This window comes from Pangasianodon hypophthalmus, chromosome 9, assembly GCF_027358585.1.
Source record: "Pangasianodon hypophthalmus isolate fPanHyp1 chromosome 9, fPanHyp1.pri, whole genome shotgun sequence".
Lineage (NCBI taxonomy): Eukaryota > Metazoa > Chordata > Actinopteri > Siluriformes > Pangasiidae > Pangasianodon > Pangasianodon hypophthalmus.
Genome location: NC_069718.1, coordinates 7,351,382 through 7,370,716, shown reverse-complemented (window position 1 = coordinate 7,370,716; position 19,335 = coordinate 7,351,382). Strand labels below are relative to the sequence as shown.

Sequence of the window (19,335 nt, the reverse complement as noted above, 5' to 3'; positions counted from 1 at the left end):
AGTGTCAACAGTATCATTTCTGTATCAAGAAGCCAGTTAGTTTACCAAACGCAGCAGTAAATACAATCAGTCTACCTAAAGTGCTGCTAGCTATCAGTGTGCTTTTTGATCAAGTTGTTGGATATCTATGTACCATCGCATCATGGACATAACCCTAATCAGTTCAGTCTGTAATCACATACCAGCTTTCACAACGTTACATCAGAATCATCAAAACAGAGAAAAACACTTACACACTCTGCACAGACAAGAGCGGAGAAAGTTTTAAATTGTTTAAATGACCTAATAAAACATATTAATACTGTGATTATTTCAGCACCGAGCAGAGATAATAACACAGATATTAGAGTAAAGAGATGACAACGAGGCTTGTGTTCAAACGTCGTGAGTGATTTTTACCTCAGATGATGGAGACAGAGACTAATGTGGATGATGCTAATAATCAAAGTGAGAACTCCTAACCTGATAATTATTTAAAATTTGTCAGTAATGTTTTTCCATTAGTAGATTAATTTATTTGTAAATGCAGAGATAAGCAGAGCATCCTTCAGTGGAATTGGAATGAAATCTCTAAATGCAATTTTCTCCCGTTTTCACTTTTGGTGGTAAACAGATTTTAAAGTACTTGTGGTTGAGATACACATGGAAGAGAAACATATTTCAGTTCAGGAAAATACCATTTTCCATTTTCAGAACTATATATAGTGGAAGACAATTTAAAAAATGACCATGTGAAGGGTTTTCACAGGCTGTAAAACATACAATATATAGTATGTAACAATTTCACACACCTGCAGTACATTTTCTGATTACCTGATGTACCTGTTACTTCTGAAATTTTCTGTGGATTCTTGCAAAAAAACATTGTTGTACAGAACCTGATCTTGTTAACCCTTAAACTTACAGGTTATTATTCAGTTATTATTCACACTGTGTGAAAGGTTGGAGTTTAGGCAGATGCGTAGCTTTTACCTGAGTACCTCGAGGTCCTGCTTCACCTTTTTCCCCTCTCTCACCTGGACCACCCTAAACACACACACACACACACACATACACCTTGACGCACATTTATTTCTGGATTATCCCCGCCACTGTTGTCAAGGTTATTCATTGGTCATACATAAGTATAACTTTAAACACCCCACAGTACACCGTCTAAGGTCACTTCTGTGAAGAGCTCAGAAGCACATTCAGGTCCTAAATGAGCAGGTTGCAAGTAAATAATAACAAATGTTGTCAGGTATTTATCAGTTCTATCAAATCTACCAGAAAAACCATGGCTGTAAAAAGCACACAGCATGTGCAGGGAGTTTAACTGTGACACATTTAATTGTGGAGACTAACAACACAGTGCTGTGCATGTGTGTATAAACATGGTTTTTTTTGTGTGTGTTACCGGAGGGCCTCTGATGGATCGCCCACTGTGCCCCTGGGGGCCGGGAGGGCCCTGAGGTCCTGGTACACCTGATTCTCCAACTGGGCCCACTGGCCCCTGTGATATACACACACACACACACACACACAGAGAGAAAGAGAGAGAGAGAGAAAATGACAACTACACTCGCACTGTTTGGTGATGTATAACAGATCAGACATTAATAAACAGACTGTACCACAGGGCCGGGCTCTCCTCGATCTCCTCTTGCCCCTCTAATACCAGGACCTCCCTGTGAAGTGAACAGACACACACAAACACACATATACAAAATAATTTGAGTTTTTAATTAATTTTGGGGAAAGAATTTAAAGAAAATGTCCATCAGACCTATTTGTGGGTGTGTCAGACAACATTCTGTGTGTAGCCCTGTGCATACCGGTGGTCCGGGTGGACCAGGAGGGCCTTTACTGTCCTGAGTGCATGTACAGGCTCGAGGCAGTGCCGGACAATCTGCCTCCTTCCTCTTAAGTCAACAAAGACATAAACAACAACAGCAATAAATAAGAACAAAAATAAAAACTACAACAATAAACCAGCAACAGTATGATTTGAAAAATCACATGACTATGGACTCTACATTCTAATATATTTCAATATGCTATTTAAGTTCCATACATCTACTTCTGTACCAAAATGTCCTCAGAAATGAAATTTACACAAATCCCCTATTTAAAATGTATTGGAGACATGTTTGTGCCTGAATTTAGTTTTGTTAGTTTTGTGGCTACAAGGCTAATGCCGCTAAGAAGAACAGGAAGCTAACAGTCACCTTTTTAGCATCATGCAAAATGCAGGTCTAAATCACAGCTGCCTCAAAATGCAAGCACAATGTGAATCAGTTAAATAAAATAGCAGAATAATCCCCTGTTTAAAAAGTTACAATTTGGATATCCTTTGAATCCTCAATAACAAAGAATTCTGTTTCAAACTTTTGGCCACAGGTCCTGCCTAGTCTGATACTTTACCAATCCCTGCTAAGGAAGAAATAATACAGCTTCAAGATGGTTCCTATAATTACTTTGAGCTCTGTGAGTGAAGTCCTTTTGGCCGGATAAAATACAGAGTCAAAACCACACAGGCACAGTTTACATGCAAAACAAGTAAACTTCAGACACCAAACATAATTTGGTTAACTGACTATATTTAAACTGAGCTACAGTACATTACGTTTCTGGCCAATCTGTCGACATAATACAAAGCAACACACACAGATACACACACACACACACACACACACATATATCTACAGTGATTTGACAATGAGCTCACCAGACTAGGAAGATCGCAGCACTTGTCTCGACGAGCCCATGATGTACTACACACAATATCAAATGACTGGAGCTGAAACTGCACACACACACACACACACACACTTGAGACCACAGGTTTGTAGGCCTGAGTACATTTATTACATCTTTCACAATCAATATTCACAACTTACAGATTAAGAGGTACAAAAGTACAACCTTCAGTCACACATATCCTTTACATATAAACAAGAGCGTACACACACACACACATACCGGTGCAGAGTTGTCCCTGTCTCCTCGGGATCGGACCATTCTGCCCAAAACCTCCATGCCGTCAGTGGTGATGTTGCCAGCAGCATTAATGGGCTTCTCGCCAGCAAGTTTACAGTCCACCATCACCTGCGCCAGTGTCTTACTCACTGCTATATGCAACTACACACGCAGACACGCACACACACATTACAAAATTGTTTACTTTACAGTTACCCTATTAGGCCTCAAAAAGAAGGATAGCAAATGCACCAGAGACATACAGTAAATGTAATCTTTATCTCATATATATCTCTATTGACTCAAGCAGGACAAATAACAGCCTTGAATAGAGCAGAGACCAGTCAGAAAGACAGGCAAAAAAATGTGGTTAAATGTTAAATATGACACCTTGACAAAGGAGGTTAAACAAGAATGTTGTCATAGGTACTGGCAGATTTCTAATAACATATCTGTTAAATAATGTTACAGAAGGATGTCTTTAGTAATTATAATCAATTTGTACAGGACATCACATTTAGATATGTGTGGAGTATTTTTAAGAGCAAGACAGAATTTGTGTTCCAAAATATTGTGCTGTGCTGTTGGGTGTCAGAATTAGAAAAGTGTTCATGAATTCATTCATTTTTACTTCATATTATTGAATCGGACACCTTTCCAAACCAACAGAAGATGGTTGTGGTTACAGGAAGTTAGGAGACATAACTGATCCGATGAGCTCTGTCTTTGCAGTGCTGATTTCATCTCAGCTAACTCAGATAACTATCATATCAGTGAAGTCTGCATGCTAACTAAGAATTTATCAGGCTTTAGCTAACCTATATTGCTTGCCTAAAATCTACATCAAGAAACTAGTTAGCTAATGCTAGCTATCTAGCTCATGTTCTTACTGAGGAGCTGCCTATAATGTACATGAGCATATAATGTTTTTGGGCACCACCTTGGTTTTCAGTGCCACGACAAAGGCCATAAGAGTTACACCATCTGAAAGTGTTCATTTTGTCATTTAGTGCTAATCCATAATAATAAGTGGATAACATTATTAGATTAACTACTGTCAACCTGATTCCTAAATAAAATTCTTGATAAAGTCTTCAGCCGGATCATAAAAGTATCACCAGGTTGCTAGGCTACTCAGGGCTTTCTGCAAGTTGTGCACGAATCTCTTTTTATTTATAATCACTAAAGGGGTTTATACCTAGTTCTGGCCTTGCGACCATGAAACCAAAAACAAAAGCATTCTGATTCATGATTTTACTTGCGAGTGTGATAATACTCTCATAAGAGTTGGTTGTATGTTTCTTTTAAAATTAGCTGGCCAGAAAAGTGTTCCTTCCTATCTGTAGTCACCGTGTAATAAAAGAAATTTCTTACAACTGTGATGTGCTAAAATATTGATCTACATTAAATGTTTTAAAAGCGCAACTGAAAACTTTACTGACATATGATCCAAAGCTCCAAAGAGTAAAGCCCAACTTTGAGCACCATTTCCTTCATAACTTTTTTTTTTTTTAACCAATCAAGCAAAGTTTTCCCCCCTCTTTTGGCTGCTCCTGTTCAGGGTTGCCACAGCAGATCACCCATCCACATATTGCTTCTGGCACAAGTATTACGCCGAATGCCTTTCTTGACGCAACCCTCCCCATTTCCGGGCTTGGGACTGGCACTGAGAGTGCACTGTCTCGTGCAACCCTCCAGTGGCTGGGGTTGGTTCCCTGACAAGAAATTGAACCCAGACCACAGCAATGAGAGTGCCGAATGCTAGCCACTCATCCACCAGGGAACCTAACCAATCAAAGTTAAATGTTATATTTCCCATCCTGTTTGTTTTGAAACTGGCATAGGCTGAGCAGAATAGTGTTCTGCCAAGTGTGTTGCATCAGCTCTGGCACTGGCTCCCATTTGCATATCTAGCATTTCTACTTACACGTTCACTCAGCACCTATTTATTGTGTTTGCTTCTGCTTAGTTCCTCTCCAGCTGATTACTATAATAGCTTTGGCATCCTACTGTAATCAGTCATGTTTGATGTCACTTGTGCTTCCCACATATCTTTAATCAAAATGTGTTTGCTCTTGATCTCTATTACAGCAGACTGGCATGGAAGAGCTTCCTCAGTGAGTGAAAGCTAGCTTAGACGTGGTAGCATGGTAGCACACAGATAATTCTATAAAAAATTTATACAAACACATAAATTGTGCAACAACATTTATTTTACTTTACATTTTTTACTTTTTTATTACTTATTATAACATTATTGGAAAACGTTAATACTATGTGAATTGCTCATGTTCACTCTACATAATCCAAACTAGTAATCAGAAACTTGTTTAAATTAAATTTACTATAAGCAATGAAATCACATTTTGATGAGAAACTTAATATTTTTATGCAAACTATACATAATATGTTCTCTTAAATCTGACCAACTGTATATTCCTTTTTTTTTCAGTGTGCATGACCAACAGAAAACCTGCAATAATTCCATTATGACAACCTGGAAGATGGGGATTACAGAGGAATTGGACCAGGAAGGAAAGCTTTCCTCCACCTGCCCTTCACACACACACACACACACACACACACACACTCTGCAGGCTCAACAGTAATGTACAGTGTGTTTTGTATAGATAATATTGTAAGGAGGAGGCTACTGAATGTTGAATGCACCAAAAAAGCTGAGACTTCAATTGTCAGGTATACACACACACACACACACACACACACACACACACACACACTTTTTTTTCTTTTGAACTTTTTTATGATTTATTTCTACTAATTCCATTATTACTACCCACTAAGCTGACTAATTTATTAACATTATAAATGTAATATTATCACCTATACCTTCAAAATGTGATAGCCTTTATCTCAGTTGTCCAACGTGCTCAATATGTCCAGAATTACAGTCCTCACCCCAGCAACTACATATCTATCATATTAGTTACACTGTAGTTACTGAATGAGTCATAGTAGTTTAAAAAACATGTGAGGTGAAGGTAAATCACTAAAGTGAGAAACTAATGTTCTAATAGTGTAAGAAGTTAAGGTTATACTAGAAGTAATACGTAAATGATTTACAGACAGTTTATTTTTAATGCATACTGGTGTTTACTTTATTTGAGTTTCAGATACTAACTAATCACATCCGTAAGGCTGCTTTCAGATGATCAGTATCTTGTGCTTTGCTCACTGCTATGTTATGCATACTGTAAAAATGATAAACACTTTTAAAATGAGGCTGAAGTGGTGATACGTCATCTAGATGTGTTTGAAAACAAGGCTAGCTCATTATGCATGTTGGTAAATTTAAATCTCAAACAAAATAAAGTTCTGCCTTCAGTCATCCTTTGGAGAAGATGGGAGAAAACACCTGTCCTTGCTGCATCACATATGAGGGCTCTTTTTTTTTTTTAAAAAAGTTCAGAGTAAACTGGGTCAGAGTTGAATTTAAGTGAAGTGTCTCCTAGAGCAGCACAGCTCTGCTCTGCACATCTAAAGCTATTTGTGTCTCCTTATTTTTGACAGTTTGATAAACTGAGCATATTGGAGTTTGTGAGTACTCACCTTGTGGAAACTGCCATAGAAGAGTTTCTTAATCTCAGGACCCTCAAATGTTACAGTCTGAAAATCACCCCTATAGTCATTATTGAAGAATGTCAGCGTCTTCCCTGCATCTGCACACAGATAGCAAAGAAATAGAACACAAGAAAAAACTTAATAACATGCTCTACACACACACACACACACACACACACACACACTCTACTCACTGTCTAGGATGACGCCCACTAAGGGTTCGTTTCGACTGTTGAGAATTTCCCATAATGCAAAGGGTTCCTGGGGGGTTTGGGGCAGCAGGCGGAACACCATGATGATTGTATAATCAGAGGGCAAACCCTCAGGGTGGATGAACCTATAATCAAAAAGTTAACACAGGGGTCAAACACAAGCAAAAGATAAGTGTGTGTGAGTATAGATTGCTTGGTTCTTTTTCTGTCTATCATCTATCTATCTTTTTTTTCTCTTCTGTTTCACAGTTTGGGGTTAGGTGTGTGCTAGTATGTTTCCTCCATCTTTGCAGGTATGGCTTATCACTTTATGTCTGTACATCTACAGTACATACAGTATGTGTTGGTTATTCAGTGAGTGATGATGACTGTGGGACAAGACTACATGTAAAGTCAAAAGGTTTGTCAATAAATTGTCGATTCTTGAGTGCGAGAGAGAGCGAGAGGATGAGTATGTCATTTGTTATTCTATTAATGTACACATTCAGATAGACTCTATTGATCACTTGTTCTTTTATACTTAGTATTTGTCCTCTTTTTATTGCAATTCCAACATCTGATGTTGACTAGAGGATCCTGCCTGTGTCCTCTCAAAATTTTCTTCACTTTTTTGTGCCGGTAGTCTATACCAAGATTTCTCTAACCACAATTTCAATAAGAAAATGAAATAAAGTGTATGTGGGACCCCATGTTATTATATTTTGAAAACCTGGAATCCCTTCTCTCAGATTAAGATAACAAAATCGAACAAAATATTTTTGATATCAAGACCAATTTACCTTGATTGAAATATGTGTTTCCAATGTGTACAGTATAACTATCTATCTATCTATCTATCTATCTATCTATCTATCTATCTATCTATCTATCTATTTGTTTGTTTGTTTATTTATTTACCAGTCTGCTGTAACAACCTGTGATACCCTCACCATATCTGTGTGTGTGTGTGTGTGTGTGTGTGTGTTGGAGCAGGCTAACAAGCAGTGTAGTGTATCAGCGTGATTGTATAGGTTATAACACTGTCTCCACATCAAAGTGAGAAGGAAATGTTAAATGCAGCACTACGATCTGTAGAGCTTTGTAATTGTGCAGAGAACGGAGGACAATGAAAAGGCTAAATAAACATTATGTACTGTCTACTGAGCCCAGAATATCATAATAGCATTTGATGTACAGATACAGAGGCAGACAAATGTGTTGTGTGTGTTTATATTTTGGTTGGGATCAAGGATAGGATAGGAATATTTGAGGGTGTTGACCTTGTGGGAGATTTGTTTTATCTATCTATCTATCTATCTATCTATCTATCTATCTATCTATCTATCTATCTATCTATCTATCTATCTATCTATCTATCTATCTATCTATCTATCTATCTATCTATCTATCTATCTATCTATCTATCTATCTATCTATCTATCTGTGTGTGTGTGTGTGTGTGTGTGTGTGTGTGTGAGTGTGTGTTTGTGTGTGTGCACCTGGTGGGTTGTGCCAGCAGGACATCACTGGCAAGTCTGTAGCTACTAAAGCTGTTAAAGGTTCCTGGCTCCATGGAAACACCCGCCACATTGCTGTACAGATGCTCCACCAGCCCAAACATTTCCATCATTCTAAAACCTGTGTATGTGTGTGTGTGTGTGTAAAAGAGGGAGAGAGAGAGAGAGAGAGAGAGAGAGAGAAAGAAGACAGAAAAACTGTTCAAGCCGATATTTTGATGATTTTGGAAGACATGTTAGAAATTACCTGGCAACAATCCATACAAGAAAAAAAGAACTTCTCAAAAAAATAAAAAAACAATTTTTACATTCCATCTGTTTATTTTCACAGTTAAAATGACTAATTGTGCCAGTTAAAGGGATTCACACATTTAAAGTCTTTTTTAAAGTCTTCTATAGTTCATTTAATGTCACTATAACATCCATGAGACCAGTTTTTTATCACTTACATTATAACAGCTATAAACAGTCATTCCCTCACTAGCCTCTCTTTTCTCTCTTGATGTTAATAAGACAAAAAAGGCACCTTGTTATGTTAATGAGAAACTGGAAAACAAAGTCCACTGCCATGTCGGGGAACCTCCTGACACTTACCATATCAATGATTATAAGTAACACTGTTTTTAATCTGTTTATGTGGCCCTCAGTACAAATACAATACAAATCAATACAAATGAATCAACACCTATACCTTCTGGTGTAAATAATATTAGTGTATGGATAAACTATTATGTGTATTTATCAGTTTGTATCTATATGCTAGCATTTTGTACACCTGACCTGGTAATGTGCTGCCACTCATTGCTACAGAAGGACAAGCTGCAAAACACAACAAAATAAATCATTCAGAGACTATAATACACAACTCCAAAATCACTCATTCACACACACATAGATTTTTGCACATCAACACACATATTTGGATTAGAGACTTACTTGCCGATGCAGCCTCACAGACAAACGTAATGAGTTTCTCTTCAATTTTTCGGAAAGCGTCAAGGTCATCCACGAAGAACACATGCCTCTCGCTGGGTTTGCTGGCGATGCTCACCAGCTCTCCGTAGTCGGCATCGGCAAAACCGATCGCAAACACGATGTAACCTGGAGTTAGTTAGGAACTTTATTATCTCAAGAACTAGAGATCTGTCCAGTAATAAAATCACAGTACAAGACATTACATTTGCAAATAATGCAAAAGGTTATTCTTCATTATCTGGAATATAAATATTAGACAGAAGATCAGATCCATCCACACAATCTGACCGGTAGAAATGTGTTCTACTAGGATATAACAACAGTGTCCTTCCATCTGCTTGTCCATACCATCACTGTATTCTAAGCTGATTCTGGCCATTATTCTTCTAATCAATACAAATACAGAAAAATAAATAGAAATAAATTTCACTTGATATTTCAAATAAATCTGAATTCATCCTGTGGTCAGATTTTATAAAATAGTGTTAACACATTGTTACAGTTGGTTCTGGTTACAACCGGAAATAGGCAGTAAAGAAAAGAATCAGTGGGCATAAAGTAATAACAAAATGAAATGAATAAATGTATATAGCTACAGGCAGCAATAAAAATATAAAACAAAGTGCTGCAGAATAAATAACAATTGTAACATATAATGTGTATATACATATATATATATATATATATATATATATATATATATATATATATATATATATGTACACACATTATATGTTACAATTGTTATTTATTCTGCAGCACTTTGTTTTATATTTTTATTGCTGCCTGTAGCTATATATATATATATATATATATATATATATATATATATATATATACACTACATATTTAAAGTTTTGTTTTGGAGTTTTTTCCTTATGTCACTTACTTTAATGCATGAACATTTATTAGACACAGTCAGGCAGTAGACCTAAAGATATACAATCAGCTCTATTGACAGTGGCAGACAGAAACACATGGACACACAGTTTTGGACTGATGGTATTCCTAGTTTGTGACCTAGTGAGCCAATATCAGAATGTATTTTTGATAGACTTCAAAGCACTATCATAAGTCACTCTGGATAAGGGCGTCTGCCAAATGCCATAAATGTAAATGTAAACACACAGGTAACTCACCTTCCATCTGTATCTCCTGGGAGATTTTATTGACGTCGTCTTGGGAACGGCCGTCTGTCAACACTACTAGCACTTTGGGCACGCCCCTCCTGGTTCCTCCAGCCCTGGTGAAGACTGCATCCTTCACATGCTGCATAGCTCTTCCTACACAATAGAGGTCAGAGTTCAAAGTTCATCAGTCACACATCTTTCAGAGAGTTATATGTTACCAAGGTTCATGCAGTTGTTTGATTTACTTTTGTTGCACTTAATTTGATGTAACTTTGTGCAAACATCAGGCTTATCAGGTAGAAGATGTGGCCTAATTGGATTTGGATGATAATATAGCTCACTTAGCTCAGATACAAATATCTGACTACAGTTGGGGATGAAATAGTTGTGATTTTGGCCAAATTATCGAGTTAATGCTTTGGAAATAACATGACACACATTACACACAAGAAACTAAAAGAAGGTAATTATAATGCATGACATCACTACAGTCCCTTGAATGCTCATATGCAGCTGGATTACAGCTGGACATTACAGAGGTTCAGGAGAGATAAGTCTACCTGTTTTAGTGTTGCCTCCTTTATATGAAATCCTCTGAATGGCCTCCAGAAGACTCTCCTTGTTATCATATGAGTTGAGCTTAAACTCGGTGCGAGCATCATCGCTGAACTGGGCTATGGCCACCTGTAGTCAGTGAGAGACACAGAGATATATATATACACATACACACACACACACACACACACACACTCACACATATACATATATGTATATATGTATATGCGTGTGTGTGTGTGTGAGCATGTACTAGAGAGAGAGAGAATGCCCTGATACTGAAAAGTGATGAACCTATTGTTATCTCAAATCCTCTGTTCCATCCATCTATTTATACATTAGATATGGAAATGGTGTTTAATTGAGATGTGGCACTAGATACAGGTGAGATCATCTGCCGAATGACTAAATGTGAACGCAAATGTAATGAGTTTAATAACAGAAATTCTGTGCTTTCTGACCTGTGTGCCTCCAGGTCCAATTTCATCCAGCGCTCCGGCTGTGCTGTACAGGAATCGGATGATCTTTAGGAAGTTGTCATCACCAATGCTCCATGAGCCGTCAACCAAAAACACCAGATCTGCCTTCGCGGCTTTGCAAACTGGTAGATGGAGAGAAAAAGAGAGAAAGAGAGTGTGTGTGTGTGTGCGTGTGTCAGAGAGAGAGAGAGAGAGAGAGAGAGAGAGAGAGAGAGAGAGAGAAAATTAAGTTGTCCTGACTGACTGCTGAGTTAATGAAACAGAGTAGAACATGAACTGCAGTAAAAGTTTTTTTTTACTGTTCTTAATATGAAGTTCTTAATAGAACTTCATAGAAGGAGCTAGCCAGGAAGTCTGTTTTTTTTTTTTTTTTTTTACAGGAAAACCACCATTTCCCATAATCCTTGTTTATTATATTACATACTCATAGCTATTTACTTGTTTGACTGGTCACCTGAACTGAATGGGTTTAACACAGACACTAATTTATATATATAAATTATATATATATATATATATATATATATATATATATATATATAATGTCTATGTAATGTCAGCCTTACATAATGTCAACTTGTTCAGGAATAACAAAGGTCTCTAACTCCAGTAAATAGCCAGAATATTATTGTATAAAAAGACTAATATTTAAATAGATGGATAGTGTTCATTAAATAAATATGTGCTGAGGGTGTCAATGAAATTTACTTTACAGTTAAAAGGGTTCCTGGCTGCAAAAATTTTAGATCAGAAATAAGCACTACAGTACTACAATAATTAAAACAAACTACTAACTATTACTATATGAATAAAAATATATGCTGTTATAATGAATGATAATAATAGCTAGGGCTATTAGTAATAGTAATACAAATATTAACAATTATAAAAGCACTACTACTACTATTAATAATAATAATAATAATAATAACAATTTTTCCCTTTCTTTCTCTCATCTTCAAACTAAATCTGATTTTCAGCATCACAGCACTGAGCTCTGAAAGTCTAACACCGATAATAAGAGGCTGTGTGTTTCCATGGTAATGCTCTGATGTTTATTCTTAAGTGTGAGTTTCTGATTGAGTGATTTTGATAAAATTAAAAATTTTGACAAAATCAATGTCATTAAATTTAAAGTTTTAAAAGTCAGCAGAAGTTTACTGCAGACAATCTGACACCATTGTTTTTATAATATATAGTGAAGATAAAAAAAATTTAGCTTGCTAAAATGTCATTAAAATGTCATTGTGTTTTTGTTTGAATGTTAGTTTTATGTTATATTTTACTAGAGGAGCTTTTTATTTGCAGTTTTTGAGGCTTACCTTCCTTAGCAACAGGGATGGTGGGGAGTGGCGTGGTGGTTGGAGGCCTGGTGGGAGGACTGGTGGGCACCGGGACTACCAGAACACACACCAAGATAAAGATAAACAAAGAGAGACAGAAGAGGAAGGAGAATGAGCAGGCAAATGTTTGGATTATACAGTTCAAACCACCAGCTGTCGAGGATTTATTCTAAAAGTGTTAATCAATAGCCTACACACTGCTTTGGTTAGGAAGTGAAGTGAGGATATGGCATCTCTCTTCTCTGTGATCTGTCTGATTATGTGTCTGATTCGCTGTCTGATCAAGCCTCCTGTCTCATGAGATCAGTGACAGTGGATGAGTGTTTATCTGTCTAAGTGTATGATGAGGATAACCAGCACCACCGTGCTTTACATTTCACAAATTTTACACTTACTTCAAAACAAAGTCATAAATTGAATATGTGCCTGGGAGCTGCCATATGCTGCCTCACCGCATTCACAAAGGCTGTGAGTAATTATCACTTCTGTGGGTGTGTGGATGTGTGTGAGTGCACCTGAGTGGTTGTGGGTAAGCGTGAGTGTATAAGTGTGTGTGCACAAGCTTAAACCTGTGGTGTGAGTAATCTTGGAAGTGCCACATCTATGGGTTGGATTGTGTGATTGAATACAGCACATAAGGAAATGCAGTAAATGTGTTAGAATTATTATGACAATATTAATTCAGTTACCATTAAAAATCTATGAAATATTTATAAAAAAAATATTTGTCACTGACTGGCAGGCAGGTGTTCATTATTTTCTTTTATACCACAATGCTGTTCAATTCTCGATACAGAGCACAGATACAGTCCAAAGGTCTTGCATTTCTATAACAGTAGCTCTGTTGCAGCTCTTCCTGTATATGTGTGTGTTTTAAATAATGGGCATGGTGCCATTGGCAGTACACACTCACGTGTCTTCTGGATGGTGTTGACAGCAGGGCCCTCTGCCTCCTGTAGCAGAGCATAAACACTGATTTTATACTGTGTGTTTGGATTCAGGTCGCTAAAGCAATGCCTGGCTTCAGAGCCATCCAACCTCACTTCCTGCTTCTGGCCATCTGTAATATAAAACGGTGTCAATAAACAACTGTAAATCAGAAAGGCGACCATGCAGACTGTTTAGACTGATTTTATTGTTAATAAATAGTTTGTTTTTTCATGCACCTGCCTCTGCCTTGTGAAAAAGAATTTAAATACTTTTTATTAACATCCTAATTACTAACATGTCAGCCTAAAAATCATCATGAACATTGTTTCATGTGTTCATTTGTCTTTTCTATACTATTCCATGGGTTCTTCATATCAACTGAATAGAACTACCTCCAAGCTCACTCTGAGCACCCTTTCTTTTAAAGCAGGTCTAAAAATGTTGATGTTCAAGTGTCTGTTTCTCTGCCTCCTTAGACCGAAGCCTATAGTCTGTGCCTAATCTTCTCAATTCCCAGGTCATATTGACTGAACCATTTCAGTGAGCTTGACAGCTTGTGTAGAAATCTGAAATTAGCACATATGATTTCAGCATTACAGCCTTGGGCCTGAACAAACAGAAAAACCCAATTAGCTCAAGAGTATCTCTATAACTAAGCCAAAAAAATAATCAAATATTAAAATGTGTAAAAATTATAATAACAAAGAGTGTTTAATCCTGACTATCTGGTAATAAAAAGCGTGTGATTTAGCTAAAAATATCAAGTAGTATGTGCCAAAATGGTCATGACACTAATTATTATCTTATATTTTTAGGTACATGAGATATCACAACATATGGCCATGTACTTGACAGTCTTCCCAGCCATCATATCCTCACCCTCCTGACCTGCCTGTTATAACACCCATGCACAATCCTGATAAATTGCTTCTGTGCTTTCTTCTGCTTCTTCTTCTTGGAGCCATCTGCACTTACAGTTCTCCTTCCTGCTGCAGCAAATAATCTCACCTGGATGCCCAAGAGTCTTACGTGTCTTAAAAACTGCTGCAAATTATAAGCTGCATTTTACCTAAACATGTCCGATGTTGTGCTCATATTGTAATTCAATGTGCTTATGGCTAACATCTTGTTTATTAATACAGTCAGAACTGTTACTCTTTAATGATTAAGTATTGTTATACTGCTATTCACCATGCACTTAATATCAAAATGCCAGAGGCGCATTAGTTCCTCCTTTTAAGCGTGGCTGATCTAAAGCTTTCTTCCTAATGAATTTCGTTTTCTTCAGAGTTGCTCATTTGCCACAGTTTCTTTGGCTAGGCCATTAGAGGTCTAGACCTGGATTACTATAAAGCTGATTAGCAACAAAGTTGTTGCAAGAAATACAACTGAAACTACATTTCCTGTCAGTCTCAGTGAAGAAGATGCAGCCTCAGTGCCTCTCTATCTCAGTGAAGGAAGCATGGCCTCAGTCAAACAGGAACACTCATATCCATCACAGTGAAAGTGAGGGATTATTATGTATTACAATACTGAGACAAACAGTATGCTCCCATCAATATCACCATGCAGTCATTATTCACACAACCTACACTAATTCACTGCTATCAGTAAAGCACAGCTGTACAGTATACAGACACACACTGATTATCAATGCCCACACACACACACACACACACACACACACACACTCTCACTGTCTTGTATTATACTGTAGTATTTTTGTGCGTACAATATGTAGGAGATGCACTGTGGGGTGGGAAAAAGTAGGCTCACACAGTGATTGGGAAAATATTAAATTCCTATATGCCCTATAATTCTCTTTTGCATATGCTCTTATATATACATATATATATATATATACATATATATATATATATATATATATATATATATATATATATATATATATATATTATGAAAACATGATCACATGTTTTAAAAGAATTGGTTATATTGGTTAAAAAAAAAGGACATAATGGCTATATAAATAAACAAGATGCATAAATAATAGTTTTAAATTCAATGTTAGCACTCTGAATCAAACTCAAATCAAAGTTCCTAGAGAGTCCCACCCTCAATATATCATTAATATGCAGTGCAGTGTGTGAGGGTGTGTGTGTGTGCAAGATCAGAGTGCCTTTCATATTTGGCTGAGCCTCGGGCATTTGTCTCTCTTTACAGAGGGTAGATTTACCGAGAGCTCAGTACTTCATCCCCACCATGAGAGAGAGTGAGAGCGTGCCTGATTATAACCCACAACCATCTCCCACCCTCACCCGTATTAAAAACTAAAACTACACACCCATCTTAGTCAAAACTCTATTTGGAGTTCTTACAAAGGCAAGAGGTCTTTTCCGGTGATTTAGTGTGTTTCTGCTAAATCATTTCTGCACTGATTCTGTAATCATTACAGAATCAACTGCTTCTGTAATCATAAACACTGTCCTGTGCTCATCCCTGGGCTCTTACTCACAATCTGCTCATACTGAACATCCTTATAACATACACAGTGCTGTTTGCCTTTCCTCTTCTACAGCTGAATACTGTAATGATTTATAATCCCACTATTCAATGTCACCCAGAAGAGGATGGGTTCCCTTTTGAGTCTGGTTCCTCTCAAGGTTCCTCCCTCATGTTGTTTCAGGGAGTTTTCCTCACCATTGTCACCTCTGGCTTCTCATTAGGGATCTCAATTTACATCTGGGTTTCTATAAGCTGCTTTGTGACAAAGTCTATAGACACTGTTCTATATAAATAAAACTGAATTGAATATACCGTAGGTGCAAAATACATCTGTTGCTGTGTTCCAATATGTTTCATAAATCTCCCTTTTTGAAATTAGCCCTAACTCATAATTCATCAGCTAGATTCATCTGCCATTTTTGTCCATTTTTAAAAAAGGGAAAACAATACCTCAGGCCTCCAATGGCTCATTTAACAAACTTCACTTGAGCTCATAAACTACTAGAGTTCATAAACTATTGAGCTCATAAACTGTTTCCTCAAGGGGAAGTGGCATGTGGAAGTTAACAAAGGTGTGATCTGAGAAGTGTCCAAGGTGTCAGTTTCCAATATACTCACTGAGCAGAGACTCGATGGACACACGGTACTGGGTGGCATGAGAATGAGGCTGCCACTGAGCACACATACTGTTCACTCGTACCTGATAGGTGCTCAGATTAGTTACACCCAGGTATACTAGAGAGAGAAAATGAGAGGCAGAGATAAAAAAAGGCACATTAGAGGAGCTGATAGATTATTTTTGGTCTAACAGAAAACACAATTAATTGGTCTTGATGGAATATAAATCTGTACGAACTGATGAGCACAACATAAAATGGCTTCCGTGTGAGTAGAGTGTAAATTCTGAGTGAAGCATAAAGGAGGGTGTGTAAAGAATTGTTAGTCATACATCAGAGAGCACATATAAAACAGACTTCACTATATTCACTTTACTGGTACATAACATGCAACAGCCTCTATTTATTTCCAGAAGTGTAGTTATAGTGAACAACAATTAATAAATGACAAATTACTTTTTTGGTTTTTTTTAAACTAGTGGGTTTTTTTATCCTTTGTCTCCATTGCACATAGTTATGCTGAGATTTGTGTTAAAAGATTATCTTATTACTGTTTCACTTCGTAGGAAAAAAACCCATCAATTTACTATGTTAAGCAAGTGTGTGCCCCGAGTGAGGCAACAGAAAAGCGTTTGCTTTATCATCAGGAGAGATTGAATCGCAGTGATGCCACACCCATCAGACAACACTGTAGTTACTTCACATACCTCAGAGGAAACACAAGCATATGCATGGACTTTATTGGCGAACTCACATGTTTTGGCTCTGCCAGTGAGAGCGTCGCTGGAGCCAGTGGTGTACGTGGCAATGACCTTTACACTGTACTCTGTCCCACTCATCAGGTTTAAGATCAGCATGGTGTTTACATCGTCACCAACGAATGTCTCTAGAGCCCGGCCTGGTACTGCACACACACACACAAACATACACACACACACAATGATGCCAACTAACACACACCAACTGGAAAACAGCCGTTTAATTGAAATGTCCTGCAAATAGTTCAATTAATTGAAAAGAATATTTGAATATAATCGATGTTGGAGTATATGAAGTATGCAATGCAGTCTCACAGAATAAAATATTACACATATGTTCTGTGAGCCAGAAAAATGTTGAAGTATGTTGAAGAATATACGGTTTGTGAACATATACCAGCTGTTAAAATGTCCATGATACTCCTGCTCACTCATCAGTAGAATGGCAAAAGGATAATCCAGACAATGGTAATGTTAATTCACATTACGTGCATTATGGCAGAATAGATCATATCTCTCAATGCTAGTAAGCAAGCGGATGTGTGTTTACCTGAGACAGGCTGGTAGATGACCCTGTATCCCATGGTGGGAGAGGGGGGTGTGTCCCAGGTGATGCGGAAGCGATTGTACCATTCCTCTGACACTTTCAGGTTCTTAGGAGCAATGAGAGGCACTGAAGGGAGACGAGAAAGTGAGAAAGTACAAATGATTGAATATACATTCTACATTACCCACAATCCCAAAGTGATTAGACACATACATGTGCGAGCGGAGCGTGTACTGGCTGGTCCGTCTCCGTCTGCATAGATGGCTGTCACGCTCACTCTGTATTCTGTATCTGACAGCAACGGCTGCAGCACCACCGAGTTCTGATTGCCAGGAACCATCATCTACAGTACAGGAAATAGTGCACTTAGGTTTATAGTTTCTTCATTTTTTGAGTCTGTTTACACCAGGACAATCAGAATCAGAAAAATGCAAGTGTAAATGCACTAAAACCCAATCACTTCTTTGGACTTTGGAAAGTTGGCAGTCAAATGATATGATTAAATTTGCTAATTACACACGATACAGCAATCAGATTTCAATCACCCTAACCAGGGAACAATTATACTACAATATACAGCAGTACACACACACATACATGCATATATATATATATATATATATATATATATATATATATATATATATATATATATATATATATAAAAACACACACACACACCATAATATATTAACACTACAACATGCTTAATGGGCATACTACGTGTGCCTACAGAATACACTATAATCGGATAGATTACAGATAACAGAGCAGCAAATAGAGGTCCACAGTTTATTCATTAATGAGGATGGAATTTTACTCAGACACTCAGACATCACCTACAAACCAGATTTACACACCACGCACCAGGTCATGATCTTCTTTATGATCAGCCAATATGCAATTTATTCTATACTTTTTATGTATACAGTTTACAATTCTGAGAAACCTCCCTAGTTTCTCATTGTAGTTATTTTTGTTTGAACAAATTATTGACATTGAAAAGACACATTTAAACTTTTCAGGAACATTATTTTTCACTTTGTCTCTGAAGAGCACACCTTGTCTCTGAAGAGCACACATCACAAACAGGAAAACATTTGGACAAAACATATTTAATTTATGTTTTAAAAAAAATTAAATGTTACGAGGAGCTGTAAAACTAACTATAAGCTCCTGTTGTTTTTCAGAAACACTCAAAAGCACACAGGTGTTAACTTTTTTTTTTTTTTTTTTTTTAACATGTGCCAGCAGTGTTGCTGATTCTGGATATTTTCTTTTTTACAG

General features: G+C 37.2%; 1 protein-coding gene across 4 annotated transcripts in view; it reads right to left on the bottom strand.

Annotated features, from left to right (window-relative positions):
* The window catches only part of LOC113547127 (collagen alpha-1(XIV) chain), a 71,965-nt gene that overhangs the window by 9,941 nt on the left and 42,689 nt on the right, over positions 1 to 19,335 (bottom strand). For all 4 annotated transcript variants that reach the window (XM_053236890.1, XM_053236891.1, XM_026947355.3 and 1 more), the window contains 20 exons: positions 18,262 to 18,391; positions 18,052 to 18,174; positions 17,498 to 17,647; positions 16,745 to 16,861; positions 13,644 to 13,790; positions 12,710 to 12,784; positions 11,370 to 11,509; positions 10,914 to 11,037; positions 10,363 to 10,506; positions 9,185 to 9,349; positions 9,029 to 9,067; positions 8,231 to 8,369; positions 6,735 to 6,877; positions 6,529 to 6,638; positions 2,962 to 3,120; positions 2,708 to 2,785; positions 1,815 to 1,901; positions 1,614 to 1,667; positions 1,397 to 1,492; positions 973 to 1,026 (listed from right to left, as the gene is read on the bottom strand). In XM_053236890.1, the coding sequence (XP_053092865.1) occupies positions 973 to 1,026; positions 1,397 to 1,492; positions 1,614 to 1,667; positions 1,815 to 1,901; positions 2,708 to 2,785; positions 2,962 to 3,120; positions 6,529 to 6,638; positions 6,735 to 6,877; positions 8,231 to 8,369; positions 9,029 to 9,067; positions 9,185 to 9,349; positions 10,363 to 10,506; positions 10,914 to 11,037; positions 11,370 to 11,509; positions 12,710 to 12,784; positions 13,644 to 13,790; positions 16,745 to 16,861; positions 17,498 to 17,647; positions 18,052 to 18,174; positions 18,262 to 18,391 (2,274 nt within the window). The remainder of the gene's footprint in view (positions 1 to 972; positions 1,027 to 1,396; positions 1,493 to 1,613; positions 1,668 to 1,814; positions 1,902 to 2,707; positions 2,786 to 2,961; positions 3,121 to 6,528; positions 6,639 to 6,734; positions 6,878 to 8,230; positions 8,370 to 9,028; positions 9,068 to 9,184; positions 9,350 to 10,362; positions 10,507 to 10,913; positions 11,038 to 11,369; positions 11,510 to 12,709; positions 12,785 to 13,643; positions 13,791 to 16,744; positions 16,862 to 17,497; positions 17,648 to 18,051; positions 18,175 to 18,261; positions 18,392 to 19,335) is intronic.